This window comes from Aquarana catesbeiana, linkage group LG13 (genome assembly GCF_042186555.1).
Source record: "Aquarana catesbeiana isolate 2022-GZ linkage group LG13, ASM4218655v1, whole genome shotgun sequence".
Lineage (NCBI taxonomy): Eukaryota > Metazoa > Chordata > Amphibia > Anura > Ranidae > Aquarana > Aquarana catesbeiana.
The window spans coordinates 96,726,123-96,745,915 of record NC_133336.1 but is presented as its reverse complement, the minus strand read 5'-3'; the positions used below and the strand labels follow the sequence as shown (position 1 = coordinate 96,745,915).

The following is a 19,793-nucleotide window of genomic DNA, read 5'->3' as shown; positions in this document are numbered from 1 at the left end:
AATTCGACTAAATTCCTATCTTTTAATCAAAAAACCTTCCCAAGTATTCAACCAGCATTTTCCCTGTCCCGGTTCACATATATGTGATCGGGAACCAGTGCGATTCCAGTGTGGGTTCCCACATCACATGTCACCTGCCAGCGGTTCACACCAATATCTGCAAACTGCTGCGGGTGTCAATGCAAAGTTAATGACACCCCCAGATCGATTTGCAGATCGCAGTGCGAAATGCCAAATGGAGCAGGAATCGGATTGCATAGGTGTGAACACCCATGCGATCTGATTCCAGTGCGGACCAAAAAAGGGTCCTGCACCATTTTGGTGTGAAAGCAATGCAAATTCAGCCATACAATCTGTATGGCTGAGTTTGCATCACACAGATATCGCATGTGATATGCACAGTAGTGCGGTGTGAATCACATGCAATGTCCATCGCACCAGTGTGAACCCAGACTTAGTCTTTGTTCCAAACTGGGTAACAGTAGTGGTGGGACTGTCAAAGTGAAGCAATTCTGCCACTTTTTTTGCTGCTGCAGCTTAAAGTTTACATGGAAGATGCAACCTCAGTCATATTTGCACATCTTCCTCTGCCCATGGGTGCTGACTGACAGCATAGTACCACTTTGTCTCATCCCTGTTTTGCAGAGCAAATGTCCTCCAAGTGCCATGCTGCTGCATCATGTGACCAACCTACCCTCTGCAGCAAACCCCACCCCCTAGGTCACATCTTTTGGTATAATGCTACCTGCTTAGTCTTTATTCTGGTGCCTAGACTTCCACTTTAAAAACATATTTTTCTCCCTCTTCACACGGAGCTGAGAAGCCACCTTGTAAACCTTAGTATATAGTCCACTGAACAAGGTAGCCCGAGCAGACACAACTGCCAATGCGCCATCACCTTTGAGTTTAAAGTTTACATCTAACAGCAATTCCAGTGTAGTGGCCACTTTGCGCAAAACATGTCCTACTTCTTGTAGCGGCCGGTTTTACAAAAACAGCCTCCCCAGTGACCAATACTAACCTGAATTCATTCAACCCATGGCAGGAAATCCTAAATCAGGTAAACCATGGAGGTAAAAAAAAAAAAAAAAATAAGAGTATGAAATTTCAGAAACTAGGTCCAAAATCAAGCTTAAAGTGGAGTTCCACCCACTTTTACAACTATTCATCATCCCTCACTAAACTGTGCACTGTAAACGAATTGGATATTTTTAATTTTTTTTTCTCAGCACCTACTGTATATCTGCTGTATTCATTTTTCATTTCCTCCTCCCTGGTCGTGGCCCATCGCATCATTTCCTGTTTGCAATGCCTTCTGGGAAGGGGCGGCAACTTCCTCTGACACTGCCGTTGCTATGGAAACCTGACCTGAAACCTATTACACTGCTTGTGCTGCACTGAGCATGTGCGAGATCTGCAAGGATGAGATCCAGGAAGAAAAACAGTCTGGCTTCAGATGCCCACACTTAAGATGGCCACGGCCTGCTGTAAGTTTATAAAATAACAAACTACTGCTATAAACTAAACAAAACAGACCTTACTTCACAGACTAACTTTACTAGAATACCATAAGCTTGTGTATTATAGGGGTATTTTTATTTAAAAAGTATAATTTCGGCTGGAACACCACTTTAATATGTTGAATAGTATGTAAGAAGTAGGGAATGTAGGTGTCAGGCATGTAAGGAGAACAAGGGCTGCTGCTCACAACCTTCTAAAAACACTAGTTGATTGGTTACCATTTTGAACCACCAGCCTAATCAATTTCTAAGTTACTGAACTGGAACAAATAGGACAGCTCAGGAAAGTCAGAAGTTCTTATATTGCAAATGTCCGGGCAGGACCAGGCCATTACACAGGCCCCGTGTATTGAGGAAAGAGGGTCAGCTTAACAGCCAAGAACTACCCCCCACAGTGCTCTCCTGACTGGATTCCATTAATGACCAATGCATCGAATGCCAGCCAGGAGTAGTTTGCAGACTCAAATGATAACTGGGCTTATCTAGAAAAAAAAAAAAAAAAAAAAAAAAAAAAAAACTCCAAAACTCCTAAATATCATTACCAGGGTCCCAGCACCTGCATAGCATCATCTCAATGATGTACAGTAACTGTAACCTTTTATACAATAAATGGCCCCAATTAGTTCAGGTATGTATTCCCAAACACCATATACGTTTTAAAGCAGTATTAAACTCCAAACCAAAATGTAATGTATTGCAAATTACCAATCATTAGATGTAGTGGCTGCATTCGTTTTTTCTTTTTAGGCTCCCCCCCCCCCCCCCGTTTTTATTTGGCGATATGTCTAGTAACACACAATCTGTATTAGAGTGCCCCCAATCTGAATAAAGGAGCAACATGGACACCTTTAAAAAGCAGGATTGCCAGGGGGGATTTAGATGAACTAGCAGATTTAGATACACTAATTGAAGCCAAACTCCAGCTCATACTACAGTTACACAAGCAGTTATAGCAACAGTATTTTTTCTCTTGGGATAAAGGTTTTCGACCATGGTAAGCAATTATGTTCTACCACACTGCACAAAATGTCATTGTCGGTGAACACTGAAAGTGCTGACCAAATAAGAAATCACAGGGATGACCTCAGATGTAAACTACTGCTTCTTCACTGATCAGACACAGCACAGGTGCGACAGCCTCAGGACCAAGCTCTATAGGTTTAAAAAAAAAAAAAAAAAAAAAAGGGGGGAGGTCTGGAGACTTGGCTGTGCAGAACTGAATTATAAACCTTTGTAAAATTAAAAATCCTCTCCTAGATTGTAAGCTCTAATGAGCAGGGCCCTCTGATTCCTCCTGTATTGAATTGTATTGTAACTGTACTGTTTGCCCTCATGTTGTAAATGGCTTTGCATATTGTTGCCGCTATATAAATCCTGTATAATAATAATAATAATAATAATAGTTCACTCATATGTCCTTCAACTATAAATTTAACCATCTGCTTTAAAAACACACATTTTACTGGAAACAGACGCCGATTGCAGCTGCAATGCTTTGCAGGCTCCTGTAAAAAATAAAAGAAATACATATTCTTTTCCTACAAAATTCCGTGCATGTATTATCTTAAACAACAAAAAAAAAACAAAACAAACAAAAAAAAAAACCACAGGATGATATGAAGTCAAAGGCTTGTTTCTAAATATCCCACTGTAACACAAATACGTCAAATGTTCAAAAACATCATTTTTTTTATTGGTACAGAGAAAACGATATACAGATGAAGTGAAAATGGAGGATATAACAGCAGGCTAACGATCTTGTCAGAACTGACAATATGCTAATCACGCTCTGCAAGTGCAACAAGGTGAACGTCAATCTCTGCTTCTGTGAGGATTCTGAAACAAAAAATATTTTTTAGTCACATGTCAATGGCACACCATTTTTCCAAAATTCATGGCACTTGTTAAAGGTAGAAGAAATGTACACAAGATAAACACAACTTTACAAGCAATATATTCTAAGAATATCAGGAGCATTCTGTGAAGAACTTTAAGGCTCCGTGCACACTGGCTTAAAAAACATTGCTTTTACAGTTTTGTGTTTTGCCTGTAGAAGCAGCTCAATGTTATCCTATGTGTCCATACACATTAGGACGATTACAGGCATATTCTGAGCTCAACGTTTAGAGGCAGGAAAAAAAAATAAACCCTTCTGGTTCGCACTTCTGATTGGAGCTCACTGGCAGAAAAAACGTAAGGCTCCTAAACTTGTCTAAACTTTGTAAAAGAAATGCTCTATATGAGCATTTTTTTACTGCCAAGAGAACAGACGTTTAAGCACTGTGTGCATGAAGCCTAATAGCAACACAAAGTTCTTCCTAATTTTTATTGTCCTAAAAAGATAGAAGGTAGGTACGTTTTTTATTATATTCCTGTATATTTGTAAAGTTGCAACCATATTAGGGTCTGTTTAAAAGAGAAGCATGAAATTTAGAAAAAAAAAAAGTTGTTCCAGGCTTCTGGGTGGATCCCGATCATATGGTTGAGATCTTTTCAGAGCCAGGACCGGCTCTGACATCAGCCGTCAGCGAGCTTTCCAGCAGATGCACTCCTGTGATCCATAGGAGAAGTATAGCCAAAATAGCTTTAGCTATACTTCTCTAATTAGTGCACAAAGCAACTTTGTACAAAGTGCAGTAATCCATACAGTAATCAGCAGGGAAGAGATCTATCTTCTCATCGGTCCTGACTATTCAGAACAAAGAAAATTAGATTGGTTGCTTAGGTTTACAACAAATTAACCACATTTCTAATTCCCATTTTTCAGACCATCTAACTTAATAGGGTAACCAAACTGCATGTTCTTTCAAATTCTATAAGACAGGTAAATTAAGGATAGACCACAGAGCACCCCCTCCCTTGTACCCAGTGATTCCCAGGTTTGTGTATAAACCTAAGAAGATTTTCTCTTCATAATTAATGACCACTCTGTACTGAATACTGATGTTCAATTATTTTATTATTTTATGTAAAGACTATCTGGATGTCTCGCTATGTAACTCTTTTTATAGAACATCAAAATATAGCAAACATAGGTTCTACAAAATCAATGATCATTAAGAATGCATGAAGGTAAAAAATACTTGAGCCTTTAGAACCACTTTAAGCTCCATAGGGTAGCTGTAGAAGCTTGCAGGTGTCCATTAGACTGCCAGAAAGTAAAAAAAAGTGGTTGTAAAGACAGAAGGTTTTTTATCTTAATGCATTTTATGCATTAAGATAAAAAAAACCTCTGTGCAGCAGCCCTCCTCAGCCCCCCTAATACTTACCTGAGCCCATCTCTATGCAGCGATGTTGCAGGAGAGACTCGGCTAACCTCATTGGCTGAGACGGCAGCGGAGCGCCATTGGCTCCCGCTGCTGTCTATCAAAGTAAGCGAGCCAAAGCGAGTAGAGAGGGGGCGGGGCCTAGCCGGGGCTCCGTGTCTGAATGGACACACTGAGCTGTGGCTCAGCTCGGATGCCTCCATAGCAAGCTGCTTGCTGTGGGGGCACTCTTCAGGGGGGAGGGGCCAGGAGAGCCGAAGATGGACCCGAGAAGAGGAGGATCTTGGCTGCCGTGTGCAAAACCACTATACAGAGCAGGGGAGTATAACAGGTTTGGTATTTTAAAGGCACAAAACCCGAGACTTTACAATCACTTTAAGCCGGCCATACATGGATCAAAAATTTGTCTGGTTCAGCAGGGACCAGACGAATTTTGATCCATGTATGCGCAAGGCTGGTTGTACAGAAGTCGATCTAGGATCTACAGTAGAACGACTTCCATACAACCAGCCTGTTGTAAAATTTTCCCTCTATCAGCACTGCTGGCTTAGGCAGAAGTGTTGATCAGTGTATTCTGATGGTGGAGAGGTTTCCCTGCTGTCAGAATACAATAACTCAGCAGGAGCGATTCCCTCATCCACATGGAGTGTATAGATCAGGGAATTGAGTTAATTTTCTTTTGTTCAACCTGCTGGTGAACAAAAGATTCTACATCCCTTTGTTTCTAAAGGTATACCGTGTGCCTTTTTTTTTTTTTTTTTTTAAGTCAAGGCATGTACAGTTTTCATTATACGTTATTTAAGGACATATCTCTCTAATCCAAAAACATCCCTCTGGTGGGACAGTCATGAATGATTGGGGTCCATTTCCCAAGGGCACTTGAGAGTTGCTTTGTTTCCCAGACCCATTAATCTGTCTTTTTTCACGTATTTGTTCTCAGAACACTGTGATGTTTATGAAGCTCATAAAACACTAGTGAAATGGAACAGTCCTTAAAATATTACTTGATATATAAAGACCTGAATCTTTTTTTATTGAAAATAGTACAGAATACCAAAAAGAACAAAGGTCAGAGCCCCGGCCACAGCATAAGAACATAATAATATAATAATCTGTATTAAAGATCAGAAATAAGGCTACACATCACTGGTAGAGTCTGTACCATATAGTACTCAGAACAGTGCTTACAATCAGTAATAAAACAAGGGAGTACCCAAGCAGTCCCAGGAGACCAGGGAGGCTGGTGAGGCCCAAATATGAAAAGATGCAAACTGGGAAAAATATGAGTTCTGGCCCCCCACATGGGACAGAAAAGACCCCATGAGAAAAAATACAAACCTGAATTTTGGATCCTGAACAGTCACCACACCAACCTCAAGCTCAGATGGTTTGAAATCAATAGAAAGTACCGTGGACAGACAAGAGATGGCCGTCTAAGAGAGAAGAGAAAGTATAAAAAAAAGGAATGGATCAGCAATTTACAACCCATCTGTGCCTGCAGCTAATATTGTTTCCCCACTGTTGCTGGAATAGCCTGTTTAGGAAATCATGGATTTATAGCAGAACCTTGGTGAAGACACAACCTGCATGAGTCAAGCTCAGCAGATGCAGGAAGCTGCCTCTACCTCGCTGGCCATCGTGTTTATAAAACTATAGAAAAGAGAAAAATTTCTATGCTGTCTGTTACAATGAAATGTCAGGCGTTATTTTTATCATGCATAAAAAAATTAAAGAACGAAGCTAAATACAAAAAAGTTACATAGTCTGACAATATTATTTGACTGGCTATCTCTGGCTTCAGTATTTTAGGAGTCACTTAAAGCAGAGTTCCACCCAAAAATGGGGGGGAGAGCGGGTATCAAGTTTTCACAAGTACCCAGCTCCCACTTCCGGCGCCGCCGAGCGGAAGTTCACCTCTCCCCCCTCCCTCCCTGCAATCTTCTGGGACATGTCACAGGTCCCAGAAGATTACCCGGCTATTCACAACGAGCAGCGCTGCTCGGGAAGCCACAGCCGAGCGCCCACACTTGCAATGTCGGTGCCACAGAAAGGAGGGGAAGAGAAGCGAGGCTTCGGACGGCCGCATCGCTGGAACGTGAGACAGGCGAGTGTCTGTTTATTAAAAGTCAGCAGCTACACTTTTTGTAGCTGCCGATTTTTAGATGGGTGGAACTCTGCTTTAACTGGAACAGACATGCAGCACGTGAAGTCAATATAAAGTTAGGCAGTTTTGCCACAGTTCCACATCAGGGACAAGTATTTAAGTGAATTAAATGTAATCATCATGACTAATTAGCATTTTCAGAAGGAAAGCTCAGTAATGGCTACCTTCATATTTCTGTTAGAACAGGTCCTCTAACAGAATGAGTGATGTGGGTGGATGTCATAGGACAGATCTCTGCCATGACCGGGACACAATAAAATATACTCTAAAAAAGCAGCTTGTGTTAATTATAGGGGACAATAAACTTTGTGAACCAAATGAAAAAATGTGTGAGCTGGTCAGCCTTTGAGGGGTTCTAATCTAGTGCCCACCGGGGAAGGAGCTTGTCTCTGCTCCATTGTCCACATGTATTGAAAGAAATGTCTCGTGAGCGACACATCAGAGCAAACCTGCTGTAATGTAGTATACGGCAACCTCAGCCTGGACTCCAACCAGGCCATGCCCCCAATGTGTTTTGCTCCACCCCTCAGCGCTTAATCATGGGAATCATGGCCATGATCAAGCTCAGAGGGGCGGAGTGCAATGCACTGGGGGCATGGCCTGGCTGGAGTCCAGGCTGAGGTTGCCACATAACTACATTACAGCGGGTCTGCTCTGATGTGCCACTCACAGAACATTTATTTTATTACATGTGGACAATAAACTTTCCGGGGCCAAGCAATGACATAGTAACAGAAGGCCTGAAAGCTGCACTTAGTGCTGTAGAAGTTATTACCTCCACACTTTGCTCAAATGTCCAATCAAATTTCTTCTTCACTTTCTTTTCCAGAAAGCTGGTGGCCTCTGTCTGTTTCACCCCAGCTGTGGTGGCCTTAAAGCCACAGTAGTATCCAGCAGGATCACATTTATAAACCTGAGGACCAGTCTCCTCATCAACTCCAATAAGTATCATACCTGAAACAAAACAGAGAAATGTCTAAGGGGAAGGAAGCAAACTATAAAGTATATGTTCTTTAGGTTATGGCTGGGAAGCTACTTACAGCAACCTAAAGGCCTCATTTCTGCATTCTGTGTGTACACCTGAGAGATATCGGCAATTCGCTTGCAAAGCATATCCACAGGAATCTCATAGCCATATTTGTACTTCCAGTTTGCAGCTTCATAGCGTGCTCGCTGCACCTGCGACCTGCTGTCAGCTTGGTCAATGAAAAAGAAAAGGGAACAAATCAGATGGGGGAAGCAGTGAAAACACTAGAAACATCTCTGGGGTGCGGCCAACAGTAACCAATCCAGTTCCAGCTCATATTTAAAATCAGGGTGGATAAAAATCTATGATTTTTTTTTTTTTTTTTTTTTTAAATCTCATTTTTTTGATTATCAGATTTTAATAAAATGCTTTTGGAGTAAAAAGCTATCTAAAGATAGTTTTCTACTGAAGATACATTAATATTTTTTTTTTAATTCAGCATGAAATGGAGCTTAGTTATGTAGCACAAGGCTGTATATTCTGCAATATTTACATTTTAGTTAAACTTATTCAATGAATGCAAGCAAAGATAACATGCACTGCATTGATGCAGTCACACAATTTCATAATAACCATGAGATAAAACAAAGTTCAGGAATATTCCTTTATCCCATTGTTTTGCAAATCTATGTACACTACAAACTATATGATTGAATCGGTTTTGATATCGCTGTTTTACTAACCTGACAGCTTATTATTCTAAATAGAATCTTTAATATCTGCAAAGGAAATGATGGTTTCCTAACTGCCAGCAAGAATGAGTCCATACATTTAACCACTTCAGCCCCAGAAAAATTTACCCCCTTCCTAACCAGAGCAATTTTTGCGATACAGCACTGCGTCGTTTTAACTGACAATTACGTGGCCGTGCGATGTTGCACCCAAACAAAATTGACGTCCTTTTTTTTCCCACAAATAGAGCTTTCTTTTGGTGTTATTTGATCACCTCTGCAGATTTTATTTTTTGCGCTATAAACAAAAGAGCGACAATTTTGAAAAAAAAAAAGCAATATTTTTTACTTTTTGCTATAATAAATATCCCCAAAAATATATATATAAAAAAAACAAATTTCTTTCTCAGTTTAGGCCGATATGTATTCTTCTACATATTTTTGGTAAAAAGAAAAAAAAAAAAAAATGCAATAAGCGTATATTGATTGGTTTGCGCAAAACTTATAGCGCCTATAAAATAAGGGATAGATTTATGGCATTTTTATTATTAGATTTTATTAGTAATGGCGGCGATCTACGATTTTTATCGTGACTGCGACATTGCAGCGGAAGCATCAGACACTTTTGACACTATTTTGGGACCAGTCACATTTATACAGCGATCAGTGCTATAAAAAGGCACTGATTACTGTGTAAATGACACTGGCAGGGAAGGGGTTTAACACTAGGGGCGATCAAGGGGTTAAGTGTGTCCTAGGGAGTGATTCTAACTGTGGGGGGTGGGCTCACTACAACATGACAGAGAGCAGTAGATCTGCCAGGTTGCTAGGCAGAACAGGGAAAAGCCTTGTTTACATAGGCATCTCCCCTTTCTGCTGCTCAGTGTCAAGATCGCTGGCCCCTGGTGGACATAGAGTCCGTGGCACCCGTGGGCATGCTCACGGAGTACGCGGCGTGCGCCCACTAAGCCCCATTTACCCAGCCGTGCCATTGTCCCGGTGACGTACATCGTCGTGCGCTGGTCGGCAAGCGGTTAAAGAGCACTTGTCATTTTAGATCCATGACGGAGGTGCCTGTTAGCGGGCATCCACTCACCTGCTGCCGCCACGTCCCTCACCTTGTTGTGTCACTGCCGCATCACCAGCCGTCCCATCAAAGTAAATGGAACCGTTGGTGAGTCAACAGTGGGTCAGAGGAGGAGCCGATGAGGGACAGAGATGACAGTTGCTCTTTAAAAATTATGATTTAAATCAAGCCTTTTTTCTATTGATTTAAATCATGATTTAAACTGACTTGATTTTAAAAAAATCCACCTTGTTTAAAACAAAGGGTAATGCCTGATTGGTTATTGGGGAAAACAGCATTTTAAATATTTGAACCCCAGTAAATTATTACAGTAGATCTACATTCTGAGGGACAGTGCTAATGAAACAAGGCTGAACAGAATGCTGGATATAACTTCTATTTTTTGTGGTGCTGCAGAACAAGCAGCTGGAAATGACATGCAGGGCACTGGTTGGGAAATGGCTTTACACACATCTAAAAAACACAACCATCCACTATCTAATCTACAGCATGGATAAAACTGATAAAAAAAATAATTGTGTGTTTTTTTTATGAAGAAAAAACTAGTGTAAGTGCCAGAATATGACTTGGTACCAGCCTTTCAGAATCCCTTGTGCTGCAGAACTCAGACTAGGGGAGGGAGATATAGGCAGTATAAGGGTCAATCAGTTGTGTTGTCATGCTCATGGGCTAACAGAGAACATGCTTATAAGAAGAAATGGCAAAATAAAAGATGAGCTCATCAGTCTCCTGCTTCTCCTTCACTGTCCAATCACACACTAGGGGAGGGACAAGATCTGGTGACATTACTAAACTATAGTGGAGAAAAAAAAAAAAAAGTCAGGCCTCCCTGTCATCTGGCAAGGCTCTGTAACTCTTAGAAATGAAGGGACTGAAATAAAAATCCTCGGCAGGAACACGGTTTCCTTTTGTGCATTTCAACTACTGTACGTATTTGGCTGTTTGACTGGCATTCAGCATTAAATTTGGATAATTCTAGAACACTATATATAAAAATTGCAGAGTTCTAGCTCCTGTTCTACCTTGTTGCTGTGGCACATGACTTACATCTCTGGGACTTTTTGATTAAAATATGGAGATGAAAAACTAACATTTGTTCTGCTTATGACATACCAGACACTAGCAGAGATTCTATGTGGGGACGCAGACACCAGTGATGTACTAATGGGAATGCAGACTCATGGAGGGGTAATGTGGCCTCCTGACGCATGTCTAAATCTATTCTTAAAGAAGAGCACAATAAAAAACACACAGTACTATATACAACCCTATATCAGATTACCTGTCATTCCTGTCATCACACAGCCAATGTTCTCAGTTATCCGGAATAAGTGGCTCACTGTGCTATTGTCTAGCAACTTGTCCTGAGAAGAAGAATAAACTCATCAGAGAATATTTCAAATATAATCTAATATTTAGGCAGAAGTCAGAGCGGTGACCACTTGCAAAGCTGCACAAGGTAATCAGGTTTTGACAAGCAGAGCATACAATACTGAAGTGTATATAAAGACAAAACTTTTTTCATGCTTTGTACAATGTAGGGTGGTGTAAAAAAATATTATTTTTTGTTGCAGATTTGCTTTAACCACTAGCAGTGCATCCACTAATGAGGAAGGTTTATAGTGCCTTTAAACAAATATACTGTACAGCACTGTGTTTTTAAACATTTTAAAAGTTTTAGGCACCCGTGTAAGTAATATAATGCAAGGACGCTTTAAAAAAAAAAAAACAAACAAACAAAAAAAAACAATGAAATGAATAATTTATATTAACCACTTGCTTACTGGGCACTTATACCCCCCCTCCTGCCCAAACCAATTTTCAGCTTTCAGCGCTGACGCACTTTGAATGACAATTGCGCGGTCATACAACATTATACCCAAATGAAAGGTTTATCATTTTTTTCACACAAATAGAGCTTTCTTTTGGTGGTATTTAATCACAGCTGAAAAAAAAAAGGATGGAAAATTTGGAAAAAAAAAAAAAGTTTTATAGTTTAAAATTTTGCAAACAGGTAATTTTTCTCCTTCATTGATATGTGCTGATGAGGCGGCACTGGTGGGCACTGATAGGCACAGATAAGGTGGCCCTGATGGGCAGCACTGTTGATGAGGAACTGATTAGTGACACTGATAGGTGGCACTCTGGGCACTGATGGGTGGCACTGGTAGGCGGTACCGACAGGTGGCACAGATGAGCTGGCGATAGCTCTCTTTGATCTGGACCTATGTCCCTCTGAGAGCCGCCCATGATCGACTTTTCTTTTTCTCCTCACGCTATCAGCGCGAGGAGAAAAAAAATAGCCGATTACCAGCTCTGTTTACATCAAATGATCAGCTGACAGCTGATCACGTGGTAAGGGGTCGGGATCCACCCCTTACTCCGATCTGAGATCAGCCGAATCTCATAGACTCGCTGATCACAGAGTGAGCCGGGGGCGCGCAGGCCACTCGGGCACGGGAGGACGTCTATTGACGTTCTCCCGGCAAAGTAGTTCCGCGCTGTATCTGTCATTCGTCAATCTTAACACTCCCGCTACTTCTAAATTTCTGAGCCTAACCTCCTCTTTTGACCTGAGACAATGGGCATAAAGCTTCTACTCACTCTGTTGGCAACCGCTTGGATTTCATATTCTCCTACCTATGCACTCCACACAACCTCTCCAACATTCCTTTTCCTCTCTCTGATCACCACCTTATTAGTTTCACTCTCTCCTTGTATTCCTCCTCCTTGCCTTCCAACTACCAAACAATTACCCGTAGAAACCTTTGCCATCTTAATCCTTCTCTTCTTTTTTCTGCTACAGATTGTCTCTATGCCAAAATCTCATCCTTGTCCTGCCCCAACCTGGCCACTTCTATCTACAACAGTTCACAGTCATCCATCCTGGATACCTTGACCCCCTCACTACGCACGGAATCAGGCCCTGAACGCTTTAACCCTGGCAGACAGGCATTACCAAAAGCCTAAAAAAAACAGAGCCATGCTCTTGAGCGTCTGTGGCGTAAGACAAAGTCACAGCAAGATTTCAGCCAGTGTAAATCTACCCTCCAAAATACGATTCCTGTCTCCACACTGCCAAACAGACTTACTTTATCACTCTCATTAACATCCTCTCACGCAGTCCCCGTCAACTCTTTACTACCTTTAACACTCTACTTCGTCCCCCATTACCTCCACCCACTAACGTACTCAACGCCTGGGAGTTTGCTAATCACTTCAAAAATAAGACAATTTGTCTTGAGATCTTCTCCACTCTACAGATATCTCCCTCACTTTACACTCTTATGCCGTGTACACACGACCGGACTTTGACAGCAAAGCCGCCGGACAATTTGATCGTGTGTGGGCTTCATCGGACCTTTGCTGTCGAAAAATAAGAAGGACTTTAGAAACAGAACATGTTTCAAATCTTTCTGACGTACTCGAGTCTGGTCCAAAAATCCGTTCGTCTGTATGCTAGTCTGACGGACGAACAACAGGGGCAGCTATTGGCTACTGGCTATGAACTTCCCTATTCTTTTTTTTTTTTTAACAAAAAAGTTTATTAAGGTTTTCCAAAAACAAACAATTTATAGCGGATTAGACATAGATACAAACATCTTACAAAGTTTTCTTACATTTCTTAACAAGGTGTAGCAGTCAAAGCAACAATATGTTAACAAGAACATTGCACCCATCCCGGGTGGAGGTATAAGGGGTCACACTGATTACCTTTAGTTCGTACACTTTAATCCCACATTCTCATAGGAAGACACAGAAATTTATTGGTGAGGAATAGTTTATATCAATTATTGTGTGCCATGACCCGTGAGCCTCAGTCAATAGTTAAGATGTTTTGCCTTCACCCATGCTGCCCAAATCTTCTCAAATTTTTTAGGGCAATTTCTTCCCATATATGTCAGTTTATATAATGGTAATGCCTTATTTATCAAGGACTGCCAAAGCTGTCTGGTGGGTGGCTGGGACTGATTCCAATGTAATAGGATTGCCTTTCTAGCACATAGTGTGGCGTAGAAGATAAATAGTTTCTTCCCCCATGAGACCTCTAGGAAGTCGCAAATACCTAACAAAAGAGGGATCGGGCTGTATGGGATCATCATTCTCCCAATAGAGTTAATATCAGCAAGTATATTTTCCCAGAATTCCTTCACACCAGGGCAGGACCAGACTGTATGGAAGAAGTCAGCGTCATCCGAGCCACACCTAGCGCATCTCGCCGACCTATCAGGGTAGATTCTTGCTAAACGTACTGGAGAGTAATATGCACGATGGAGAAACTTCAGTTGCATGAACCTATCTCTAGCCGAGATTGTAAGGGGTAACTATTGCTGAATCCCCTCCTCCCAGTCTTCATCCGTCAGCTCCGGAATATCCCTCCGCCATAACTCACACAACTGGGACACTCTAGATGTGTCATGGGACGCAAAGACATTATACAATGTGGACAGCGTTTTCCCTCTATCCGGGGATTTAAGTGTATTTTCCACAGGCGACCCCTCCAGATTCAGCGGGCCAGGGAATTGGGACCGGAATGCATGGCACAACTGAAGGAATCTGAAGAACAAATGATTCGGGAGATCCTTATCTCTTTTTAAGGCATCGAAAGAGACCAGTCGGCCCTGTGATACTATATCCCCAAAGTTTTGACCTCATATCTAGCCCACACGACCGGGTCAGGAATAGAACGAAAGTGAGGCAGAAGAGGGTTGCCCCATAAGGGAGTCACAGGGGACCAGTCATTGGGTCCCATGAGCGGTTTTTGGACCGTATCCCAAACCTTAAGAGTCGTTTTCATGGGAAGAGTCACATGAAGATTGGATCTGGGGCCTCTATGAACCAAATTCCCCAATTCCGCAAATGAACCAACCAACGCCGCCTCCGTATTGGAAGCGGGATTGGTCGGGTCCTCCGAGAACCACCACTTAACAGTCACCAGGACCGCCGCCCAATAATATTTCAGAAAGCAGGGCAAGGCCAGTCCCCCCAACACACTTGGCAGTTGTAAAGTTGATCTAACTATTCTAGGAGCCTTCCCATTCGAAATAAATGAGGTAACAATACTGTCCAAGTGTTTAAAGAAGGTTATCAGTATAGAGATTGGGGTCTGACAGAATAAATAAGTAAATTTGGGTAATACCGACATCTTGATTAAGTTAACGCGGCCAACTGGTGTTAGAGGTAGGGATTTCCATGTGGCGCATCTTTGGGAAAGGTGATTGACCACTGGGTTTAAGTTGAGGGTTATATATTTTTTTTAAGTCCCGATGTATTTCTACACCCAAATATTTAAACTGAGAGACTCTACTAAGCTGCCCATCTGCCTGCGAGGAGGCGGAGCCAGCATGGAGAGGGAACAGGACTGACTTCCCCCAATTTATGCATAGGCCAGAGAATTTTCCAAAGTTATTAATTACCGAGAGGGCTGCCCGTAGGGAAGCACCATCGTCCCTAAGATACAATAAGGTGTCGTCAGCGTATAACGACACCTTTTCCTGTATTGGACCCCTTGTGATCCCCCGAATCTCCGGTGTAGCACGGAGGAGGGCAGCCATGGGCTCAATCGCCAGGGCGAAAAGTCCCGGCAGAAGAGGGCACCCCTGCCTGGTCCCCCTACTAAGGGGGAATGCCGGAGAGAGTACCGTACCCGTACCCACCCTGGCCGTCAGGGCCTTGTACACCATCCTGACCCAGGAGAGGAAGACTGGACCGAACCCGAATCTGCGGAGTACTTCCCAGAGATAGCCCCATTCTACAGAATCGAAGGCCTTCTCCGCACCGAGAGAGGCCACAATTTCGTCCTCCACATTCTCCTCCCTGGAGGCCAGGACCGCATACAACCTAAGGATGTTTATATCAGTGCCCTTCCCCGGCATAAAGCCTGACTGGTCTTCGTGAATAAGGGTAAGTATTACTTCGTTCAGGCATCTGGCGAGAATTTTGGTCAGTACTTTTGCATCAGCATTAAACAGGGATATGGGTTAGTATGAGGGGCATAGTTGGGGGTCCTTCCCTGGTTTGGGTATAACCACTATAATGGCTTGTGCCATAGACAGTGGGAGCTCCCCAGTTTGTAGAGTCTCCGTGAGCATTGCATGCATCCTATGGGCTACCTCACCAATGTATAGTTTATAAAATTCGTGAGGGAGACCATCTATTCCCGGGGTCTTCCCCGTCTGCATAGAACCCAAGGCCTGCTGAACCTCTTCCAAAGCTATTGGGGCATCTAAGCTCTCCCTCGCTGCATCTGTAAGGACCGGAAGCGTTACCCTGTCTAGAAAGTAAGAGCTCGTCAGGAGAGTAGTGTGTCCTAGAAGAGTACAGAGTCGAGTAGTAGTCAGCAAAGCAAGCATTAATATTTACCGGGTCGGATACTAGAGTCCCATCACTCTTTCGGATACGGGCTATGGTGGAGATCAAGGATTGTTCCTTGGCCAGCCAGGCTAAAAGTCTGTCTGTTTTGTCCCCTTGCTCGAAGATTCTCTGTATCTGGGCCAGTTGGCGTTTATTTGCCTTGGCCACTCTGAGCAGCATAACCTCCCGATAGGCCACCCTCATATCTTGTGCTATAATAGGGTTAGAGGTAAGGGCAAACCTAGTCTCTAAATCTCAGGCCTTAGCTTCCGCTTCCTCCAATAACATCGTGTCGTTTCTACATTCCTTGGCTATGGATGACATGTAGCAACCTCTAATGTAGGCTTTAAAAGATGTCCCATACAGTCCCTGGTGTGGCGGAATTGGCATTAGATAACCAGAATTGTTTAATCTCTTTGACCATCTCCACTTCTATAGTAGGATGTTCAATCCAGAACCGAGACAGCCGCCAAATTCTATCTTCCTGTGGGGTAGCAGTTTGCAATGTACACAGCAGCGGGGAGTGGTCAGATATCCCCCTTGGGAGTATCTCAGTATCTATAATTTTGGGAAGCATGGGTAGACTGGCGTATAACAGGTCAATACGAGATAATGTATTATATGAGGAGGAGTGACATGTGTACATACGATCCGATGGGTGTTTCCATCACCACACGTCCTCCAATCCCATTGTCTGGGACCGACGGAACAATGCCGAATCAGTGGCGGGGTCTGGGGACAGTTTATCTAGAGAGGGGTTCGGAGGGATATTAAAATCTCCCGCAAGAATAACGTTATCCGTGGGGAACTGAGCAATCAGGGTAACCATTTTCTGTAAGAGGGAAATATTAGCCGGAGGCGGCAGATAGAAACCCACCATAACCATGGCTATTGTGTCAATAACAGCGTGTAACAGCACATACCTGCCTTCTGGATCTATAAGTACATCTAGGGGTTCAAAGTTGAGAGATCTATGAACCAAGATACTAACCCCCCTGGCATAACTAGTGTGCGTAGCATGGTAATGATGTCCCACCCACGATCTCTTCAGTCCCAGTACTCTACCTCCTACCAAGTGTGTCTCCTGGAGAATGCAGATATGTGGAGTATATTTTTTAAGGTAATCAAAAACTAGAGAGCGCTTGATTTTATGGTTAAGGCCTCTGACGTTCCAGGACAAGATCTTTAATGGAGCCATATCCCGGGAGGACAGAAATTCAACGTGGAACCACATACCTCGGGAACTTACGGGAGCCCCACCCCCCACCCCACCCCCATCAGTGGGCAAGCAAGGAACCCGCAGGAAGGGAATAGGACAGGAGATTTCCTAGCGTAACCTAATCCTCTGATGTTATAGAACCATTTGTATTGAAATGCATTCAAGCATGTATGTACGAGAAAACCAAGAACAGAAATAGAACAAAACAAAAAAAGAAAAAAAACGAACTTCCCTCCCAACCCACCCCACACCCCTTTAATTGAACCTTGGGGTGTTCGAGTACCCATAACAACCATAAACCAACTTAAATGTAGGAGAAAGCTCCTATGGGGGCAGTGTGTAGAAATCGACACACCTAGGACCTAATGGAGTGCAGGGACTCCACTACACGCATTACCTGTAGGCCATTGCTGATAAAAAGGAAAAACATGGTAGGGGAACAGAGAAACTCTTCAGCATTTACACAGCCACTCACACTTAGATCACTCTAAGGGTACAAGGGTTACACGAGCTATCCATTCAGCCTGTAGGAAATAAACAAGGTTAGTCAGTACGTATCAAACAATTATGCTTCACCATTGAGACTGAACCAAGGGGGAAGATGTTTCACCCCTAACCCCTCCATCTGATCGGTAGGTCCATAGGTGGATCACAGTTCTAGTAAAGATACCAATGTTACTTGTAATCACGTCGCTGACAGTAAGAGGCCCGGATAAGCAACATCCGCCCCCCCCCCACCTCAGCAGCATAAATATAAGATCTATCCCTCACTCTTTAGCACTGGAAAAGGGGGTGATAATTATAGAGAGTAGGGATTCCAGTACATCCGGCATCCAGGGGGGGGGGGGCCACGGGAGGGGGGGGGGAAACCAACAGCAAAAAAAGTCAGATGCCGCAAGGGAGTCAAAGGTGTCAGACCCCTCCCGACCCCGAGTACAAAACTGCTCAGCAGAATATCGGTCACCTCTCATAGCAACACCAGGCAGTGCATCAATTTCACATTCTAGATCCTGTCCCCAAGAAAGATAGATGCACTACTCTCTGTGGTCTGCAGGATTCAAATACAAAGCGGGTTGCAAAAATAAAGAACTGCGTTTCTTACCGCCAAACATCCCGGGTAAAGTAAAGGGGTATTCTTGGTGGTCTCTGACTTAAAGATTAATGATTGCGTGGCAAGGACTCAAGCCATCTGGACGCCTCCTCCGGGGAAGTGAAGAATTTTGTAGTCTCAACGTCCACCACTCTAAGCCGCGCTGGGAATAGCATGTTGTATTTGAGCCCCCTGGTGCGCATTTGGGCTTTGACTTGGTCAAATTTCCTAAGCTGTCTCTGCGTTTCGACCGAATAATCAGGGAACAGCATGATCTTCACATTTTCGGATCTCAGTTCCCCAGCTTTTCTGGCTTCTCTAAGGATTAAATCACGGTCTCTGAAGTTTAGCATGCGGAATACGAAGGTTCGTGGCGGTGCTCCCGGCGGACCCCGGACCGATGGCATCCTATGGGCGTGTTCCACCGCAAAATGGGTAGAAAATGGAGCCTGTGGAAGAAGAGTGCGGAGCAGGTGCTTCGTATAAGCCTCCGGATCTCTTCCCTCCACTCCTTCCGGAAGTCCCACCAGTCGCAGGTTGTTTCTGCGATTTCTGTTTTCCTGGTCCTCAGCACGGGATTCCAGCGGTTTCATCTTAACTTGCAGTGTACGAAGTGAGGCACTGTGATCCCGGATGACATCCTCATTGTCTCCTACCCTTCGTTCTGCCTCCGTCAGCCTATCGCGGTATTTGTCCATATCACGTCTTATGAAGCCCATTTCGGATTGCATCTGTTCTATTTTCGTGGAGAGGGTAGTTTGGCAGCCTGTTATCGCCTGCATTAGTGCTTGGAATTGGTCTGTGGCCAGCTGAGACGTTTCTGCACATGGTTCTGTGTGCTCCATTTGGGACGCCATGTTTAGTCGCACCGCTGCACGTGTGTCTCTGGCCGGTGGAGTTTTTTGGGCTGACTGCCTTTTCTTCTGTGCACCGGAGGTCCTCTTACGCATGCCCAGTCTCAGGCTTAGCCCGGCAGCTAGGACAGTGTGGTTATGTACCTCAAGGGGCCAGATTAAGGTAGCCGTGCAGCGTGGAACTCCTGTCCCTTGCTTCACACCAGGGTGCTCCACGTGTGTATATCCTGCAGTGGCGGCGTTTTGCAATGCCGGATGCCGCTGTCTTTGTGCCCCAGAGTAGCTCCCGCAGTAAGTCACTGTGCAGTGGGGTAAGGAGGGTGACTATAAGCCCTTAAAGGCAGATGGCAGCGTCAGTATATCAGGCAGAGCAGTGTATGCTGATACCGTAGGGGATGGCTGTATAGCGTGAAGCTCCTGTCTCTCACTTCTCCCCAGGACGCTCCACTTGTGTCTGCCTGGCTGTGGCGGGGTTTGTAATGCAAGATGCCGCTGTCTGTGTGCCCCAAAATATCTCCCGCTCGAGCCCGTGGTGAATCAC

The 19,793-nt window shown here is 43.6% G+C and overlaps 1 protein-coding gene across 1 annotated transcript in view; it reads right to left on the bottom strand.

Annotated features, from left to right (window-relative positions):
• Window positions 1–3,191: 3,191 nt before the first annotated feature.
• The window catches only part of PSMA6 (proteasome 20S subunit alpha 6), a 29,622-nt gene continuing 13,020 nt past the window's right edge, over window positions 3,192–19,793 (bottom strand). Inside the window, exons 3-7 of the mRNA XM_073610207.1 lie at window positions 11,018–11,099; window positions 7,991–8,146; window positions 7,726–7,904; window positions 6,125–6,219; window positions 3,192–3,356 (exon numbers count right to left, since the gene is read on the bottom strand). Of these exons, the coding sequence (XP_073466308.1) occupies window positions 3,299–3,356; window positions 6,125–6,219; window positions 7,726–7,904; window positions 7,991–8,146; window positions 11,018–11,099 (570 nt within the window). The 3' untranslated portion in view covers window positions 3,192–3,298. The remainder of the gene's footprint in view (window positions 3,357–6,124; window positions 6,220–7,725; window positions 7,905–7,990; window positions 8,147–11,017; window positions 11,100–19,793) is intronic.